Source organism: Vipera ursinii (assembly GCF_947247035.1).
Source record: "Vipera ursinii genome assembly, chromosome: 9".
Taxonomy (NCBI): domain Eukaryota; kingdom Metazoa; phylum Chordata; class Lepidosauria; order Squamata; family Viperidae; genus Vipera; species Vipera ursinii.
In genome coordinates, this window is record NC_139523.1 from 18,172,318 (window position 1) to 18,192,796 (window position 20,479).

General features: G+C 43.9%; 1 protein-coding gene across 2 annotated transcripts in view; it reads right to left on the bottom strand.

The window, feature by feature from the left end:
* The window catches only part of GRAMD1A (GRAM domain containing 1A), a 49,633-nt gene that overhangs the window by 3,540 nt on the left and 25,614 nt on the right, over positions 1-20,479 (bottom strand). For both annotated transcript variants that reach the window (XM_083369468.1, XM_083369469.1), the window contains 11 exons: positions 18,322-18,402; positions 16,143-16,258; positions 15,771-15,924; positions 13,824-14,019; positions 13,591-13,734; positions 11,495-11,613; positions 10,729-10,871; positions 8,481-8,584; positions 6,874-7,059; positions 6,379-6,466; positions 2,883-2,990 (listed from right to left, as the gene is read on the bottom strand). In XM_083369468.1, coding sequence (XP_083225594.1) covers positions 2,883-2,990; positions 6,379-6,466; positions 6,874-7,059; positions 8,481-8,584; positions 10,729-10,871; positions 11,495-11,613; positions 13,591-13,734; positions 13,824-14,019; positions 15,771-15,924; positions 16,143-16,258; positions 18,322-18,402 — 1,439 coding nt within the window. The remainder of the gene's footprint in view (positions 1-2,882; positions 2,991-6,378; positions 6,467-6,873; positions 7,060-8,480; positions 8,585-10,728; positions 10,872-11,494; positions 11,614-13,590; positions 13,735-13,823; positions 14,020-15,770; positions 15,925-16,142; positions 16,259-18,321; positions 18,403-20,479) is intronic.

Genomic DNA, 20,479 nt, shown 5'->3' on the forward strand with positions numbered 1-20,479 from the left:
AGTTAAAAATTAAAACATATTTAAAAACCCATCATCAATTCAGGTCAGCTTGATGGAAGAGAAAAGTTTTGAGGTCGCGGCGAAAGGACCGGAGGTCCGGGGCCATCCGAAGCTCAAGGGGAAGTTGGTTCCAAAGGGCTGGTGCTCCCACAGAGAAGGCCCTCCCCCTGGGGGTCGCCTGCCGACATTGTCTGGCCGACGGTACCCTGAGGAGGCCCTCTCTGTGTGAGCGCACTGGGCGATGGGAAGTCGTCCCCGGTAGCAGACGGTCCTGCAAGTATCCCGGGCCTAAGCAATGTAGGGCTTTAAAGGTAAGTACCAGCACCTTAAATCTCGCCCGGAAGACAACTGGTAACCATTAAACTAGTGTTTAATGCAGAAGTCATTTGGCCTTCCAGAACCTAACTGCCCTGATTCTAAGGCTGGGGGAGAAGCTATATTCTCTATAAACTTTTTATAGCAATTTAGGGCAATATCAAAAACATACTGGAAAGGGTGAGATATTATGGCCATTTGGGCTTTAGAGGTATGGAAGGAAAGTTATAATTCTATTTTAGAAGCAGGTTAGGCCTATCAGAAAATCAGCTTTCTGGAATTTGCAAGACACATCCAACTCTTGGTTGGTCAACCTTGATGGATGGTCTTCATCTGAAAACGTTTTCCAAGCATCCTTCTAAAAAAGGCACGAATCAAGTTTTTCGAATCCTTCCTCAGAAGACTCTGGTACCTCTCTTACAGCTTCACTATGTCAAACAAAAAACCTTTCATTTGCTCAAGCATTTTAAAAACTGTTAGAAGTTCACAGCATTTTATTGCCAATGATTTTCTCTTGGTTACTGTATGGTGGGGTTTTTTAATTGGGTTTTATATTGTTTTATTGTTTATTCCAGTCAGCGGACTGCATTTATTAAAGAGCAGTTAATTAATTCTATTGGCTGTACAGAGGTAAAGGGCATCAGCTTCCTAAATCCTGTCAAGCAATATTTCAAATAATTTACTGATCCTCTGTATCCTCATTCACCTGTTTAATATACATTTATATCTCATTTTTCCTCCAAAAAGTGGTACTCTTTCTTTGTTTTATCCTAACTTCTCTATAGGATAAATTCACTTAAAAGAATTGATTCTCTGTCCTCCTTAGGGATAGACTAAAAGCCTGACATGTTTATTTGAATTACGATATGCTTTTCCAGGCAATAACCCAGAACATTTCAATGTTAGACAGTATGTTTACCAAAGTTGTGCTCAAAACAAATTGTAAGTCTTAGGTTAATCGCTGTTTAAAAGCACTTGAAAAACTTTACAGATACAATAAAGATAATTCTTTTAAAATACGCTGGACAATTCATCAACTTTGTTTCGCATAGAGTCAAATCTTGGTTTACCACTAAAGATCTAACTCAGCAAGGAATGTAAATAATTTTGGCTTCCTTTTGAGGGGTCATGATATGCTTTAAAATATTTTGTTAATAAATATGTTTATTATTCCACTTGTATCTATTTGGGTTTCTGCTGTCTCTTTATTGATTTATACCCAGCCTTTCAACAATAAGATACAATATTGTTATGACTACATATATATGTAGGTCTTGGCGTATTCAGGTCTTTTCTCGTGTAAGATTGAGAGTGTCTTGGCGACGTTTCGACGAGTGGGACCTCGTCGAAACGTCGCCAAGACACTCTCAATCTTACACAGAAAAAGACCCGAATACGCCAAGACCTACATACCTGTACCCGTGAAAATCTACGAATATATGTATGTATGTATGTATGTATATGTATATGTATATGTATGTATATGTATATGTATATACCTAGCATCACATGTATAAACATACTTAATTTAATTCTGGCTAATTTAAAAATATTTTCATATCAGAAGACTTCAACTCTTGGAAATCCCCAGACATAAATGCTATTGTTGGACTGGTGGATTATATACCATCAAATCAGCATCTACTCTAAGCAATCACATAGATAGATGTTCTTTCAGATGGTCTGTCCCAATCTGGTCCTTCAGTTCATCCAGAAGTGTAGCCATTGCCACTGTAATTGAGTCCATCTACCTTACTGATGAATATCCTCTTCTCTCTCTTTCTACCTTTCCCAGCATTATAAACTTCTTAAGGGAGTTAGAGGTTTACATAATGCGTCCAAAATATGAAAATTTGAATCTGGTTATTTGTATTTTGAGTGAGAAGTCTTGAACAGATTTGTTCTCTGATCTATCTATCGCTTATTTCCTTGGCTCTCTCAAGGAGTGTTATCCAAAGATCCAAAGCTGCTTCGTCAAAGTCCAACTTTCACTACTATAAGGTGTCACAAGGAAGCCCACTGCTTGCATAGCCTGATGTCTGTAAATATTGGCTCATTAAGACATTAGTGCATCTTTTTCAAGGTCTTCATTGCTACCATTCCAGCTGCTAATTTGCAGCATATTATTTCTTGACACAAATACTAAATTATATTAAACCAGCAGCAAGCTACCTTGAGAAGATTGTTCTCTCTTTCCTTCAATGCAAACTCCATTTTGCCAACATTTCTGAGAGAATTCAGGACCCCCAAATCCATGAGCTGTGGTGGTGCAGTGGTTAGAATGCAGTATTGCAGGCTGACTCCTGCACTCCACCGCCAGGAGTTCGATCCTGACCGGCTCAAGGTTGACTCAGCCTTCTGTCCTCTTGAGGTCAATAAAATGAGGACTCAGATTGTTGGGGACAACATGCTGACTCTGTAAATCACTTAGTGCTGTAAAGCACTATGAAGTGGCATATAAGTCTATGTGCTATTGCTATATTAGCTTGGCATTAAATTCTCAACATCTCCTAAGAGTAAAAGAAAGTCAGTCTCCCATTTTCTCTTTCCCGGAGAGTCTTTCTCACCCATTGGAGAGTGCATACGTCTGCCATGACTCCACAGTTCGGGCTGTGTGCTCCAGAGACCACAGCCGGTAGAACAGCATCATGTTGAGGATGACCAGAACTAAGAGACTACAGAGAAACACAAACACGTTGGTAACATAAAAGACCCGTTCAGACTAAGAAGGCACTCAATTCTAGCTAGAATGTGGTGGGATTTAAATGACCAAAATTTCCTCCAGAATTCACAAGAACTTTGGGGGATTCTGTAAAGAGTCAGAATCAGAATGGATACTCAGTGGGAACGACCCCTTCAAGAGCATGATTAAAATAATGCATGATAATCGTTAACATGGGATTAAAATGTCCCGATAATCTTTTTTTTTATAATTTCCCAAGAGTAACAATATAGTCAAATAGCATCCCTAAAGACAGCCTTCAAAGTTTGCCTTAATCCCGCAGGGATCTATTTTGGTTTGGCTTCGAATGTGATTAAGCCAGCCTTTATAACTGAAATAAGCCCCCGGCTTAATGCATTGTGTGTGAACTGGGCCTTTAAATCACATAGCTAGTGACCGCAATGGTCATAGAGGAAACACATCAATGCATCTGGATCAACAGAGGAGGGAGAGAAGCAACATCATGCACGCCATGCTGTCATTGTGCAGCAGATATGAATTTCATAATTTGCACAACATCACTGGGGCTTATATCAGGCATCCATGCACTGATAGTGCTGCCAGTGGAAAAGATGATCTCAGCCTGAGCTAATGAGGGGGTCTGTGGCAGGCAGACTAACTCCCAGAGATAGTCTTACTATTTTTGCATAGGCAATCACATTAACCTTGGGAGACAAAAATCCATCTTCCTTTCAGTGGCTGGCCCTCTAAGCTTTAAAAATGTATAGGCTGAAATATAAGAAGCCCTAGGAATGAAGATGGATAGGGAGAAAGTTAGCCCCCCCCCCACCATTTGCAGGACAGAACAGGGATGTAAGAACAACTGATAAGTTTAATGAGGTGAACAAGAAGGAAAGTGTAGGTGGAATCATGTAAGACAGATTCTGGCTAAGGGTTCGGGCCACTGTTTACACACACACACCGTTTCCTGTTTAATCTGGTGGGGATCACAGTTTAGAACTGGGGAGAGGGAGAAGAGACACGGTCAGGAGAGTGCAGTCGGGGGGTGGGATAACAGTAGAAGACATCATGGAAGTGCCTGCCAGGTAGCTCAAGCAGAGGCTAGGAGAGGATTGAAACAGCAGGAATCATGAAGGCCAATCAAGAAACCAGAACCAAGCCAGGATGAAGAAGCCACTTGGGACTGGGAACGAAAGAAAGAAAGAAGGCAGGCAGGCAGGTAGGGTGGAAGCTGGAGGTTTCAAAGCAGGAAGGCATGGCAGGATGGGGTCAGGTAAGGGGCACAGGGATGTTCAAGGCAGTAGCAACATGGCTAGAGCTGGAGGGCTGTTGACATACAATACCTCACACAGATCCTGTGCGGAGGCGAGAAAGAAGAAAAGAGAAGAGAAGAGAAGAGAAGAGAAGAGAAGAGAAGAGAAGAGAAGAGAAGAGAAGAGAAGAGAAGAGAAGAGAAGGAAGGCAGGAAGGAAGGAAGGAAAGAGAAAGAAAGAAAGAAAGAAAGAAAGAAAGAAAGAAAGAAAGAAAGAAAGAAAGAAAGAAAGAACAGATGAAGCTTTGTTCCTGCATTGTCTCATCAATAAAAAAAGGAAAAAAAATATCCAGCATAGATGCTGCCACACCAGACCTTCCCAAACTCTATTGCACTTTTCAGACAAATAAGGTTGCTAATTTAGCCGGAAATTAAGCTAATTAAACTAGAAACCTTTTTTATTCAATTATGTTTTATGGCATGTTAACTGTTGGGAACTGTCCTAAGTCATGAATTTGATTTTTTTTTGGGGGGGGGGGTGGGACAGGCAGATAAATTGAAATAATCAATAAACCAACCCACCTAGAGAAAAGAAGCGGGGTGAGGAATCTTAGGAAGCTAGTGGTACACTTTAAGCACAAGCCAGCATAATTTTGTTCTGTGTTAGTGACTAAGGTAAGCATATATGAAAGCCAAAGCACCGGAGGCTTTCCAACCCGCCTTGACAGCTCTGGGGCTTGATCTTTTCTCCCCCTTTTGCTACAACCCACCTAGCAGTGCGGCAACAAGGTCATTTCAGTTTGGGGAGCAGAGAGGGGAGCCTTGTTTTGATGGCCATGCAAGTTACTTTATTCACGTTCAGCCAGCCTTGCTGTCTTTGAGGCCACCCTATCCATTAAACAGAATTCCAGGCTCCACTAAAACCCCATTCTGATGGCATCATAGGGTGTTCCAGGATAAAGCCAGCCCTGTTCCTGGCTTCAGTGGACTGGACTCTTCCTTAAATGCAGTAAGCTGTAACCCTATGTAAGTTGTGACCTTGTGCAGATTCTGGCGTCTATACTTACAAGTTTGCAAATGGAAAACTCATATACAGAACTCTAGAAAAGCCTTCCCTGAGAAAGGGCCTCCAGATGTGTTGGACTGTTCTCCAGAGCCAGCTCTGCTATGGGGCTGGCTGGACAAGTTGAAAGTGGCAGTCTGCCTCTACAGAAACATCAGGTCTGAAAAGGTTGATCTAGATCAGGGCTTTTCAACCAGTGGTACGGGTACCACCTGTGGTACATTGGCACCTGGCAGGTGGTACGCGACCATCCTAAAAAAGTGGTAGTGGGGGAGGGGAATGAGCTGAACTGGTGGCAGCACCGCACAAGCCTGAGCGAGAGACGGCTGGAGCTGCAGGGCTGTCAGGGCTCAGTGGAAGCACCAGGATCAGCGCCAGGCTCCAGCTGCAGCTCGGCGCTGATCCTGGCGATTCTGCTGAGCCCAGAAGAAGCACCGATCAGCTGGAATGTTGCAGCATCTCCAGGGTCTTGTGATTTATATTCAGATGCTTGGCAACTGATTCCTATTTATGACGGTCACAGTGTCCCAGGGTCATGTGAAGTGACCAAAACCTGCTGCAAGCACCTAGCAGAGGGGGCGGAATAAAAACCAAACACCCATCCCCCACCCCCACTGCCAATCCTCAACAGAAATGCTCACAACAATGGAAACCTCGGACAGGAGGAAGAGCGCTGCCAGGCGGGCAGGCAGGTGTCTTGCTGGGCTGTGGCTTGGGGGCACTTTTTTCAGTGCCATAGTAATTTCGAATAGTCACTAAGCGAACTGTTGTAAGTCGAGGACTACCTGTACTTCATCACTTTTTTCCTTTTTTGGGGGGGGGGGTCATCAAGTTTTTGACACCTTGCTAGGTGACTGGTGGAACTCAGATGTTGCCATATCCTACAAGTGGTACAATGGGTGAAAAGGTTGAAAAGCCCTGATCTAGATCAGCTTCCCAAATATATGCAGTTCAGTTCCCCAACCAGTTCAACCACTATTGAGAACTTTGGAGGATCAGACTGGGGGAAGTTCTCTAGATGCTCTCCAAACGCAGCCCCACCTCCCCCAAAAGCAGCTTCCTTACACCAGACTGATGACAAGGATCACGGTGGAGACGGTCTGTCCCTGTCCTGGCTCCAGCAGTTGTTCTGAAAGACGTGAGGTCAGGCTGCCTACAGAACAGAAGACCAACAGGTCAAGGACTTAAACGAAAGGAACTTTAGGTGCTCCAGACATTATTGAACTGCAACTTCATGCAGCCTCATTTAGTCTCATTCCTAATGCTGAAGGATTTGGGTAGTTCAGTAATGTCCAAAGCAGAGGTCTCCAACCCCTGATCCGTGGACCGGTACCGGGCCACGGCATGCCAGCAACTGGTCCACACAAACAAGCAAAGCCCCAACTGCAGGATGCAGGTAGCACACAAAACCACGCACCCTCCGGTCCATGGAAAAACCTCTCTCCACTGAACCGGTCCCCGGTGCCCCAAAGGTTGGGGACCTCTGGTCTAAAGGATTACCGATTTCCTGTATATCACGGAAGGGAAAGGAATTAGACCATTCTTAACAAGGAGGCATACCTGAAGGGCGAACAGTTCGCGATGAACCTTCACTATCGGGTAGCGTGGGCATTGGGGCTTCAACATGGGGGGCTCTCCAGCTCAGGGTCCGTTTCCTGCGACGCAATCCAGACAAGAGACCCCGGGGTTCTTTGCCATGGCAGCTGTCCTCTAGCAGAGCCTTCTCTGCTTGCACCAGTGCCAGTTCTGAAACAACATTTGACCACAGAGGTGTAGATGTTGGAGGGCTGAGTTCATGCCTAAAATCATGATCCTGATAGAGGAGCCTCTCCAAAACATCTACACTTTTGTCTCATTCTGCATATGACTATAGGTGAATATCTCAGATAACTTCAGAATTACCTATTCTCTAAAAACCTCTACTGGGAGAAGTTGATGAACACTTTATAAAGCCCTGGTAAGACCACACCTCGAATACTGCAGCCAATTTTGGTTACCATATCACAGAAAAGACATTGAGAGTCTGGAAAAAATAATTCAGAGAAGAGCAACTAAGATGATCAAAGGCCTGGAGTCTAAACCATACGAAGAACGGCTGTGGGACTTGGGTTTGGCCAGTCTAAAGAAAAGAAGAAATACGGGAGATATGATAGCAGCATTCCAGTATCTGAGGGGCTGCCACAAGGGAGAGGGAGTCAGGTTGTTCACCAAAGAACCAGAGGGAAGGATGAGAAACAATGGTTGGAAGCTGATCAAGGAGAGAAGCAAGCTGGAATTAAGGAGAAACTTCCTGACAGTGAGGACAATCAACCAGTAGAACAGCTTGCCCCCAGAAATCGTGGGCACTCCATCACTGGAGGTTTTTAAAAAGAGACTGGACAATCACCTGTCTGAGATGGTATAGGTCCTCCTGCTTGAGCAGGGGGCTAGACTAGAAGACCTCCAAGGTCCCTTCCAGCTCTATTCTATTCTATTCTATTCTATTCTATTCTATTCTATTCTATTCTATTCTATTCTATTCTATTCTATTCTATTCTATTCTATTCTATTCTATTCTATTCTATTCTATTCTATGAGCCTTGGTGGAGCAGTGGGCTAATGCCTCCTTAAGTAACACCAGCTGCCTGCAATTAGTGCAGGTTCGCATCCCACCAGGCTCAAGGTTGACTCAGCCTTCCATCCTTCCGAGGTAGGTAAAATGAGGACCCAGATTGTTGGGGGCAATTAAGCTGACTTTGTAATAATGCCGCTTGGGGGGTGTATGAAAGCCCTAATAAGCAGGCATAGACATAGAATGAAGGCTACTGCTAAGCTTGTAAGCCGCCCTGAGTCTTCGGAGAAGGGCGGGATATAAATGGAATTAAAATAAAAAATAAATAAATAAATTCTATTCTATTCTATTCTATTCTATTCTATTCTATTCTATTCTATTCTATTCTATTCTATTCTATTCTATTCTATTCTATTCTACTCTACTCTACTCCATTCCATATTCTATTCTATTCTATTCTATTCTATTCTATTCTATTCTATTCTATTCTATTCTATTCTATTCTATTCTATTCATTATCTTCATGAATGGGAAGACAAGAGTACCCAACCCAACTGTGTTGTATTGTTCCAAAGGACAGGTTCTGCACTATAGCTTGTCTCCCTGATTCACTTACCCAAGTGCTGGAAGTATTCTTCCACACCGCTCCATGCATTTTTTTCAATGAAAGTCTTCACAAGGGTCCACGGTTGCTTTCGATACCGGATTTCAGAGGAGACTCTGTAATGGAGAACAACTGTTACAGATGAACCAAAGAACCTTTCTGTTTCCCTCACGGGATGCTGGGAAACCTGGCAAGGAACCCCTTTGGCAAAGAACGGAATACTTCACTTGGCTTGCAACGAAAAGGAACTCTGGGGTTATACAATCTTTCCTATATCTGTCTCATCTTTTTCCCCATTTCATCTGCAGTTACAAGATCAGGTTGTTCTCCAAGGAGATCAGAGGCTCAGTAAACTTTTTGTTTTCAGAACCAGGAAGGGCGGGGATATCAGTCATGATGAATGCTGCATGTAAAATGACCCGAAGATGCCCACAGTCATGCATTTAGGTTACAGTCTCTATCTCAATATGAACTCTTGAGCTGCAAACTTGGCTTAATTTGGTTTGGTTTGCTTCTTCCCCATTCTGATTGAACAAGAGAATAACGGAAGGGACCTTGAAAGTCTTCTAGTCTAGTCTAAGCCCCTGCTCAAGCAGGAAATTTTATACCAGGGGTGTCAAACTCAATTTCATTGACGGCCGCATCAGCATTGCGGTTGCCCTCAGGGGGCCGGGTGGGTATGGCCAGGGTGGGCATGGCCTACTGGGTGGGCATGGCTAGAGTGCGTATGGCCTACTGGGTGGGCATGGCCAGCTCTACATCATTCGTATCAAGGGTGCCTATGGGGGCCTGGGCAGGAGTGGGACAGATCTGAGGGTCTCTGGCAGAAGGAGGGTCTCTGGGCCAGGGCCAAGGCAGTGGGGGCCGTTCCCTCGCTGTTTCCAGGATGGCTTTGCGGGCCGCATGAAACCACTTCGCGGGCCAGATCTGGCCCCCGGGCCTTGTGTTTGACATGTCTGGCTTATACCATTTCAGATAAATGGTTGTCCAAACTCTTCTTAATAACTTCCAGTGTTGGAGCATTCACAGCTTCCAGAGGCAAGTTGTTCCACTAATTGTTCTCCCTGTCAGGAAGTTTCTCCTTAGATCTAGGTTGCTTCTCTCCTTGATGAGTCTCCATCCTTTGCTTCTTGTCCTGCCTTCAAGTGTTTTGGAGAATAGCTCGACTCCTTCTTTTTTGTGGCAGCCCCTGAGATATTGAAACACTGCTATCATGTCACCCCGAGTCCTTCTTTTCATGCAGCATCGATTGATGTAGCATTGTACCCAAGGAAGAGTTTTAGAGAATTTGAACTTTTGTACATCTTTGTCTAATGGATGCATTGTCCTGCTACTGATTTAGTTTAGACTACATGGCATCAAGAGGGTCCTCTAATGGTTTTGCTCCCCTTCTAGCGCAAGTGAACTAGGCATCCAGAGAAAAGGGATTTGTAAGCTGATATCCTCCTTGGCCTGGTATGGTTTTGATATATTAATCAGATTCAAAACAAACAAACAAAAAAAAGCAGCCAAAATGCAACCAGGAGTCATTTGTGGAGATGGGTAGCAGTGCAGATTAATAGACTGATTTATTCATTGAGCGGGAGAAAGAATGAATGGACTCCTAACAAAGAGGAATGAATCATAAGCCGTATTTTATATAGTGATGCAATGACACGACTCGCTCGCTTGTATCAGTCATCATGATACAAAATCTAAGTTGCAAGCCTGGCTGAGGAATTCTGGGAGTTGAAGTCCACAAGTCATAAAAGGGCCAGGTTTGAAGACCCCTGGTATACGTTGCTGGCTGAGGAATTCTGGGAGTTGAAGTCCACAAGTCATAAAAGGGCCAAGTTTGAAGACCCCTGGTATACGTTGCTGGGTAAGGAACTCTGGGAGTTGAAGTCCACAAGTCATAAAAGGGCCAAGTTTGAAGACCCCTGGTATACGTTGCTGGCTGAGGAATTCTGGGAGTTGAAGTCCACAAGTCATAAAAGGGCCAGGTTTGAAGACCCCTGGTATACGTTGCTGGCTGAGGAATTCTGGGAGTTGAAGTCCACAAGTCATAAAAGGGCCAGGTTTGAAGACCCCTGCTCTAGAGCATCATGACGCATGTCAATATTTTGATGAACTTGAAGCTTATTATGGCTGCTGCTGGCAACCTCCTCCCTCTGCCCTGTTTCTTCCCCAGGAATCTCCACCACGTCTTAGACTTCTCTAACCTAACACCCTGTTCGCCAACTGTACGGATGCCAGAAGGGAGCAATCCAAGAATTAATACCTGAGCCTGGCCTTGCTTTTGGCTACGGTGGTGATGCAGTACCGATGCACAGTGTAGAAGTAATCCTGATAAGGGATGCCCTGAGTGACCACTTCCGAGTCCACCACACAGCCTCCATTCTTGGAACTGGCACGGAAAAGAGTCTGGCATCCAGCAGGCAAAAAGTGAAGAGAAAAAAAGCACGATAAGCGCAGACATTCAGTTTTTAACACCCATTCTTGGTCAATGCTATCTTTCCCCCTGCCCCTCAGTTTGTTCAGATAACAGTCTCAAGGAATCAGTGGCTTAAAAGTTAGCACGGGTAATCCTCAACCTATGGCCACAACTCAGCCCGACACTTCGGTTGCTAAGTGAAACATCTGCTAAGTGAATTTTGCCCCACTTTTATGACTTTTCCTGCCACACTTGTTAAGGCAGTCACCACAGCTGGTAAGTTAAGTAATACGGTTGTGAAGTGAATCTGGTTTCTTTGCTTGTCAGAAGGTCACAAAAGGGGATCCACAAGATCCCGGGACACTGCAACCGTCATAAATGTGAGTCAGCTGTCAAGCATCCAAATCACCTGAGCGTGGGGATCTGCAACAGTGGTAAGTGTGAAAAATGGGTCATTAGTCACTTTTCCCACTGCCGGTGTAACTTTGAACGGCCACTAAATGATGTGTTGCAAGTCAAGGACTTATCTTTACCGGGCCAGCCAGCGGATCAAAATACCATGACTTTGCTTTGTCTGCCCCTCTTCGTATTTTTAGGAACCCGGTCTCCATACCTGGGACTCTACCACCGGTGCAGCCTTGGGGCCCAAAGGGTTACTGATGGGGATGGTGTAGGTGATGACGCGGCTTTGGTGACACTTGCTGTCTCCGCTCCATGAACTCAGTGTAACATCTAGGAAGAGGGAAGAAAGAAAAGTTGAGGTCAGGGTAGGAAAACCAAGTGGCAATTGAAAGATTATCAGGATAATATTTTTTAAAAAACGGTACGGTAAAGTCTTAGTTGATAAAACACGCGTTTAGGGAGCTCTGGATACAGTGAACACGTTCTGTTCAAACTCTGTTGTTGTTAGCTGCAAAGTCGTGTCCGACCCATCGTGACCCTATGGACAACGTTCCTCCAGGCCTTCCTGTCCTCTACCATCTTCTGGAGTCCATTTAAGCTCACGCCTACTGCTTCAGTGACTCCATCCAGCCACCTCATTCTCTGTCGTCCCCTTCTTCTCTTGCCCTCAACCTTTCCCAGCATTAGGCTCTTCTCCAGTGAGTCCTTCCTTCTCATTAGGTGGCCAAAGTATTTGAGTTTTAGCTTCAGGATCTGGCCTTCTAAAGAGCAGTCAGGGTTGATCTCCTCTAGGACTGACCGGTTTGATCGCCTTGCAGTCCAAGGGACTCGCAGGAGTCTTCTCCAGCACCACAGTTCAAAGGCCTCAATTCTTTGGCGCTCAGCCTTTTCACTGAGTCAAGGTTTTACTGCAACCCACACAATTTACATCATGTATGTGATTATGCAAATGATAAAAGCAGCCACAGATTTGGATTTAATGGATACCTGTTATCTTTGAAGGTTGCAAGGCTTTGGTATAAATGGCTTCCAGCAAAAAAAAAAAGCACATAAAAATCAGGCGGGACTCAATGTTTCAAAGGGTTGCTACCTGTTATAAAATGCCCAGGAAACGGCCAGTTTAACTGAGGTCTTTTGCTCTGCTGGGGAACTACGATCCATTCTCACAACCATTAACTTTGAACTGAAAATGAAAGGGATCATAGGACTGAAAAGATGAATTCAACTGTGGGCAATTTATGGCTTGTGAGGGGTCCCCCAGCACCCCTTTTGCAGTTGTTGTAGCCCTCTAGGATTGGGGGGGGATTTAGACCTGGGGATTTGGCTTGCTGTGAGGGAAGATTTTGAGGGAAAATGGTTGCCCTGTTTGCATCTTAACCCACCCAATATAGTCAAAAGGACCAAAATGTTTGCCCATGTTCCACCTGGAAATATTATAACATCATCAGTCACGCTTGCTGTAGCCTTCACAGAAGTTAGATATGATGGATAAGGATATGGATATAGATATAGATATATGAATCCAGACATTTTAAAAGTTGACTTAAATCTGGGATGGGCAATATCTCCCAAGTTGGGGGCCTACCAAAAGTGGGAGCAACAGGCAGCAGCCACGCCAGGAGCAGTTCCAAAATTGGTTGACAGCTGCTTAAAACTGAAAACAATCATTTCCAGCACAATCCTAGGATCTCTTTTGTAAGACTGATTGAGTTGGATGGACATAAAAGAATTCCAGCAGCGGAACTATTTCCTCTTTGAAACCAATTTCCCTCCACGGACATTCAGGTGAAGATTCTCAGCCATCCAGGTCACGGTTATCCCAAAGGTGCTTTTTCAAAAGGCCACTGGACTTTCTTTGTTTTTGTTTTTCTTGAAGATGTTTCGCTTCTCATCCAAGAAGCTTCTTCAGTTCAGTTCAGAGCTGAAGAAGCTTCTTGGATGAGAAGCGAAATGTCTTCAAGCAAAACAAACCAAGTCCAGTTGCCTTTCAAAATAAAGCACCTTTGGAACGTTCAGGTGAAGACTTTTCGATTTTCTTTCCAAGAGACTATGGATTAGGCTGGCAAGGAGGAAGGTCGTGTCTCTCTCAATCAGGGAAGATTGTAGTGGGCTGTTTATGCAAAAGCCTCCCAAATACTTATTCGATACATCAGCTGGAGACCAGGTTATGGAAGTCTAAGTTAATCCATTAAAATAGACAGAAAACAGCGGTCTCCTTTCTTTTTTGCAATGTCAACTCTGCCCTGAACTTTGCTCCCGAATGTCCACCGAGGATGTGATTTGAAACGGTTTCTCCACGCTCCTTACCTGTGAACTTGCGTTGGTCCAAAAAGCTGTGTATGAACTGGGAGTCGCTGAAAAGCATTTGCTGCAGCCTCTCGGCGCCAACGTGATACACGGCGTTGATCAGGAGCCGCCCTGGCAAGTCTGTGAAGAAGCCTTCCACTTCAGCTGGAGAACAGAGAATGAGAGATGGTCGGATTAGATCTCCTGATCTGAAATTACGGAAAAAATTCAGACAGGATGGAGGTTAGCCTGACCTTCATCTTGTGTGGAAGAGGAGGAATTGCTCATGTCGGTGGGGAGATCTTCACTGGGAAGGGGGTCCCCCTCCGGGGAGGACACAGCAGGCCCTTGCACCAATTCATCGGGAGGGAGGTCTGTGGCTGAGGTCACTGTGTGGCTAGATGAAGCATCCATTTGGCTATCAGTGTTATCCTCCAGATCTTCTGCCAGCTACAAGGAAGCAAGTCGGCATTAGATTCAACCCAGCCGAGCTTTGGGGATTGGCTCCATTAAAATACACATTTGGCCACCATTTGACATTCAGCATCCAGACAGTCAATCAGCCAAAATATTTGCGGTTTGATATGTTCTTGTCACCAAGCATGCAGCAGAAGGTAATACAGGCAGTCCCTGACTTACAACCATTTGTTTCGTGATTGTTTGAAGTCACAGGGACACTGAAAAAGTCCCTTGACAATATGCAGAGGGACTCCTTTCCAAGTAGAATTACTTTCCACTCAAAAAGTATTTTAAACAACAATGGGAGAACTTCCCATTTCCCCTCATGTGCTTTTGTTTTGTCTTTACTTAAAATTGAGGGTTGAGTGTCTTTACAAGAACAAGGTAAAGTCCTTGATATTATTATCAAAATAGTTTTATGTTGTTGTTTGCAACGTTTAAGTCATTGATAGGCATGTGATGCATATATACTTATAAAGCAAAGGTATAAAAAGTAGTATGGAGCATAGGAACAATTGTAGTATTTTAACTTGAGTCTTTTAATAGTTCAAAGGCATTTATTCCACTGCACCCAAGAGTAGAGACTGTTAGTTAGACTTTTAATGCATGTGCTTTGCACATTAAATGTTCCAGAATTGATTTCTAGCATTTCTTAGGTGGAACCAGAAAAGAAAGACTTTTCTTTAAAGATACATCATCTCTCTGGGGAATATTGAACACAACGACCAATCTACACCACCTTCCTGTATTTCAAAGATTCAGCTAAAGTCCTTCACAAGTAGGTGGAGATTAATTTGACCTCTGTTCAAGATGTTCCACAGGATCTTATAGTTGGAAGTGGCTGTTAAGACTTTGGTACCTATCCATGTTACAACATCTCTGATAAAACACAGTCTAGCTGCCCTTTGAATTACACCCAATAAAAGGAAGTCTTATCTCCAGCTGATTCTATATTATTTTTTAATGTTCAGTTGGAATCTGGCTTGCTGTAACTCTAAAGCTTAATATTTCATGTCCTGTCCTTGGGAACTATGCAGAGTAAGTCTCCATCACCTATGTGGCAGGCTTTCAGATATTTAAAGAGTGCTATGCTATGCCCAGTCTTCCGTTCTCAAGCTTAAAGATTCCCAAACAAAACAGCCTAGCATTGATGATGTTACCGTACCTGGTTTGGGTAATGAAACATCTGCAAGAAAACAACCAAGGTCAGGGAGCATCAACAAACTCTCAAATAAACAACCTTAAACAGTTTCTTATTCCTCAATGACTTTGTTTTCTATCTTTCAAATCATCCCGATTCCTCATCTCTGAACTTATTTTAGTTTACTTGATTCTTTCTTCAGCGATCCAATCCTGCTACATAAATGTTTTCTCACAGGTATTATCTATTAAATCCTTTAACTTAACCCCAAGAGGACAAGGTTTGGGAGATAGCAACCCATAAACATCATGCAACTTTCCAAGATTATACTGCTGAAATTTGGTGGTGTGGTTTGTTTGTTTTTCTCCCTCCACCTACAAATAGATGGTAAAATAAGTGCTTTAAAAATATGCAAAACAAATGAGATTTCTAGGGAGGGGAAAGGAACGTATGCGAAGCAGGTAATTTGGAAGAGGAGAATGGAAAAGTTTGCAATCAGCTTATCATGCATTGTTGTAGGGCAAGTAGTTCTTATGGGGTACAAAATCTAGGAATGGACCTTCGCGACATTCCAGCTGTCTTTTGAATCCCCTATCCTCACCGATGTGGTCCCATCACTGCTGCTGGCCAGCGAGTTGATGCTGTGACTGGTGTCCCTTTTGTCCAGCAAGGGACTGGTGTCCAGCTTGAGGTCAGTGCTGCAGCGGGAAGTCAGCTCAGTCAGGTCGATATCATCTCCAATTTCTTTGTGGCTTCTGTTGTGATCCAAGGCAAGGCAGTGACAAAAGAGAGGAAGATTTAAAAGGAGTCTTCTGAACCAGCAAGGCTAATTTATGGAAGGACCAACCTTGAGAAAGGCTGCTCACCATCTCAGGCAGATGGCAAAGCGACAGCTAAGAAAGAGGTATGGCTACAGGTTCTATTCCCTGACCCAGGAGAAAACTGTCCCATCTGCAGGACAGCGGATGCTCACCCCAAGCCATTGAGATCATCAATGGGAGAAACGTAATCATCATCTTCGCTGGTCAAGCCAAGTTCAGAACCATAGCATTGATGGACAATGTGCCAGAGTTCTCGCGGGGGCAACGTCTGGTGGCAATGGAAGGACATTAAAAGAGGAAATGAAGAAGCAGATACATAGCACAGCTATTGAAGAGCTTATGACAATAAGTCAACATCTGTTTCAACTGTGAGTTGCTGAGCAAGCTATAATTGACAGGGTTCACACATTGCCCAATGGCATAAACTATGGTTTTCAGTACATAATGGCTGCACTCATGCAACCTATTAAGTGTAGGGAGCCATGGAGATGACTTTGGAGAAGGAAACTAGAAGCTATTAGGGCCACAGAAAGTGCAGAAGAAGAAGCATGCATTAAGTCCAGCAAGGTGGGAAGTATAGGTAGTCCTCGACTTACGACCACAATTGAGCCCAAAATTTCTGTTGCTAAGTGAAACATTTGTTAAGTGAATTTTGCCCCACTTTACGACCATTCTTGCCACAGTTGTTAAGTGAATTACTGCAGTTGTTAAGTTAGAAACATGGTTGTTAAGTGAATCTTTCCCATTGACTTTGCTTGTCAGAAGGTCACAAAAGGGGGATCACATGACCCCGGGAAAACTGCGACCGTTATAAATATAAGTCAGTTGCCAAGAATTTTGATCACATGACCATGGAGATGCAGCAACGGTCATAAGCATGAAAAAACGGTCATAAGTCACCTTTTTCAATACCGTTGTAACTCTGAATGGTCACTAAATGAACAGTTGTAAGTTGAGGGCTACCTGTATTAGAAAGAGGCTGGTTCCCCTTAATTCCCCGGGGTATGAGTGAAATGCAATCTGACCTGCAGGTTTCTGTTACAATAAGGTAAAGGTAAAGGTTCCCCCGCACATGCGTGCTAGTCGTTTCCAACTCTAGGGGCCGGTGCTCATCTCCGTTTCAAAGCCGAAGAGCCAGCGCTTGTCCAAGGACGTCTCCGTGGTCATGTGGCCGGCATGACTAGACGCCAAAGGCGCACGGAACGCTGTTACCTTCCCACCGGAGTGGTCCCTATTTTTCTACTTGCATTTTTACGTGCTTTCGAACTGCTAGGTTGGCAGAAGCTGGGACAAGTAACAGGCGCTCACTCTGCTACGCGGCACTCGGGATTCGACCCGCCAAACTGCCGACCTTCTGATCTACAAGCTCAGCGTCCTAACCCACTGAGCCACCGCGTCCCTTCTCTGTTACAATAGCCTATCTCAAAAAAGTGTAATTCTAGTCTTCCTATGGAATACGTTTCTCCATCGGGTTGACACTAAGGCAGAACCAAGAAAGAACACGATGGTTTGGAACAGGCAACCTGTGGCACCCCAAGTTATAAATCCTAGCCTCTTTCACCATTAGCCACACTTTCTAGGAAAGCTGGAAATTGTACTTCGAGCATATCTAAGGGATCAGAAAGTTTGCTCCCCTTGGTTAAGCATCATGTTTGAATCTCCTTTGTGGGTGTATCTGTTTCTATGGGTGTATCAAAGCTAAACAAGTCAGTATATAGGAGCCACAGGGGAAAAACCTTGAAACATTTATTTTTATTTTTATTTTAATTCCATTTATATCCCGCCCTTCTCCGAAGACTCAGGGCGGCTTACAAGCTTAGCAGTAGCCTTCATTCTATGTATATGCCTGCTTATTAGGGCTTTCACACACACACCCAAGCGGCATTATTACAAAGTCAGCTTAATTGCCCCCAACAATCTGGGTCCTCATTATACCCACCTCGGAAGGATGAAAGGCTGAGTCAACCTTGAGCCTGGTGGGACTCGAACCTGCACTAATTGCAGGCAGCTGGTGTTACTTAAGGAGGCATCAGCCCACTGCTCCACCAAGGCTACATGTCCCAAAGGTGCTTTTTCAAGAGACATGTGGACTTTCTTGGTTTTCCCTTGAAGACGTTTCGCTTCTCATCCAAGCAGCTTCTTCAGAACTGAAGTAAAACGTCCTCAAGGAAAAACCAAGAAAGCCCACTCGCCTCTTGAAAAAGCACCTTTAGGGCAACCATGACCTGGATGACTGACCATCTCCATATAGGCAAACCTTGAAACGTGATCAAATCTAGTCCACCACTCTGAGAACTGAGTTGTGGCAAATCCGAGGTGGCTTCTTCCTACCTTGTCCAGAAGGGCATTCTGCCAAAGGCGAAAAATTAGCATGAAGCAGCGGTCACGGGCGCCGAAAGATGTGAAGAAATGCTGGGAACCACAAAGAAGAACAATGGTTAAGACTGGCCTTCCCCAAAGAAGTTTGACTGCTGGGAACTTTCATTGCTTCTCTTGTATGTTGTATTTAGGCTGTGCTTTCTCGGGGACACAAAGAAACTTGCTTTCTGAAAATGTAACTATTTTGGAGGGCTTAGGACGAGCAAGGGGGACACCCATACTTGATTGATATTGATTTACTAAGTTTTTTTTTGTTGTGCTTTAATATTTTCAATTGATCTTTCAATTGATCTTTCAATGGGATGGTCTTTCTTTTATGGTTTTTATTTACTGCGAACTGCAGAGAATCTGATTGATTTAATTAATAGGTAGGTAAATAAATAGGTAGGTAGGTAGGTAGGAAGGTAGACAGAGGAACTGGAATTTATTCACATGGATGTGCACATATGATTATGGAGCTGCAAGGATATTCCCTCATCACAGATGATCTCCAGGAGACAATCTATGTTCTTGCTCCTGCTATTCACACAGGTGGGTAAATAACCCTTTATCTATGTTGACCAGTGTTGCTCTTCCAGATGTGACTGAACTATAACTCCCAGCAGCCCCCAGCAGGAGTTATATTATCACCACATGGTTGCTGAGACATATAGTTCAGCAGTGTTTCTCAACTTTGCTAACTGTGTGAAATGGGGAATTCTGGCAGTTGACGTCCACGTGTCTTAGAAGATGCCAAGATTGAGAAATACTGTTCTAGCAGATCACCATATTCTCGACTCTCAGAAATTGCTTCCTGCCTCATAACATGCATGGTACAGATTGTGCAATGCATTCTTGCATGAATAATGGACTGAACGATTACAACGATCCCAGGCAGAAATAATGATAGCTTTCTGTGAAATGGGCTCTGCTGTTTCAAACTGCAAACCTCAATACCAGAAGGAAACATCTGAGGCATCTGAGCGGATCTCAAAGATTACAAGTCCTCCCTGGCTGTCTAAGCACAACTGTTGATGAAGATTACAATCTCAGGCTTCCTGGATGTGCTTATATTGAAAGGCACTTGCGAAGTGTGCATTGTTTTCTCTAAAGTGTGCAGTCACAGGTCATGAAACTCTGCAAAGAAAGGATGGTTCCACATTAAAATGATTTTCTACAACCACTCTAAAGATAGGGACACACCCATTTTGCTTTGGAATTCTTTATACCTGATGTGCTATCTCTTTTCTAGGACGCTGCCCTGCTGATTAGGGCTATAAATCAGGAGGAGATGCCTCTGAGATAAAGACCTCAGCCTTGCACAGCAAAGATGCCAGAAGAAAAATGTAGGAAGTCTAAGGCAGGAATGAGATAGAGAGAACTCAAAGGTGCTTTTTCAAAAGGCACCTTTCTTTGTTTGTTTTTTACCTGGAAGATGTTTTGTTTCTTCAGTTCTGAAGAAGCTTCTCGGATGAGAAGTGAAACATCTTCAAGGAAAAAACAAAGAAACGTCCAGTTGCCTTTTGAAAAAGCATCTTTGGGACAAACATGACCTGGATGACTGAGAATCTCCATAGGCAGACAGGAGAAAGAAAAGAAACAGTCAACAACAAGAGAGTTAGGTTCTCTTCTTGCACAGGAATGCAAAATTTCCTAGGAAGAAAGATAACCCAGATTTATGGGTAAAATCTATTCAAGTATTTAAAGTATGCAGAAGGTCCATCATGTGCCCCCAACACTTTGAAAAGTGAAGGAGAGAAGGAAGCTGGGACAGAGAAAGGCTGGTATCCTTTGATTGGGCTTCAGACACCATATTTTTTTTTCTCAGTGGCACTGAGCATCCATGTGCAGCTTCAGAATGGCTATTCTGGGGAATTCTGGGAGTTGAAGTCCCCACGTCTTCAAATTGCCAAGGTTGAGAAACACTGATCTAGAACAAGGATGGGAAGTTTCCACAACTTAATGCCCAAATGAAGATCTAGATTCAATCCTGGATATTGCAGATTTCTGCCAAATCCATAATTGCGGATTTCTGCCAAACCTCAGAGAAAAGCCGTTTTATAAAATTAGCTGGGGCACTTTGCAGCCATCCATTTCTGAGTTTTGCAGTCCTCAAAATTGTCTCTGGTCA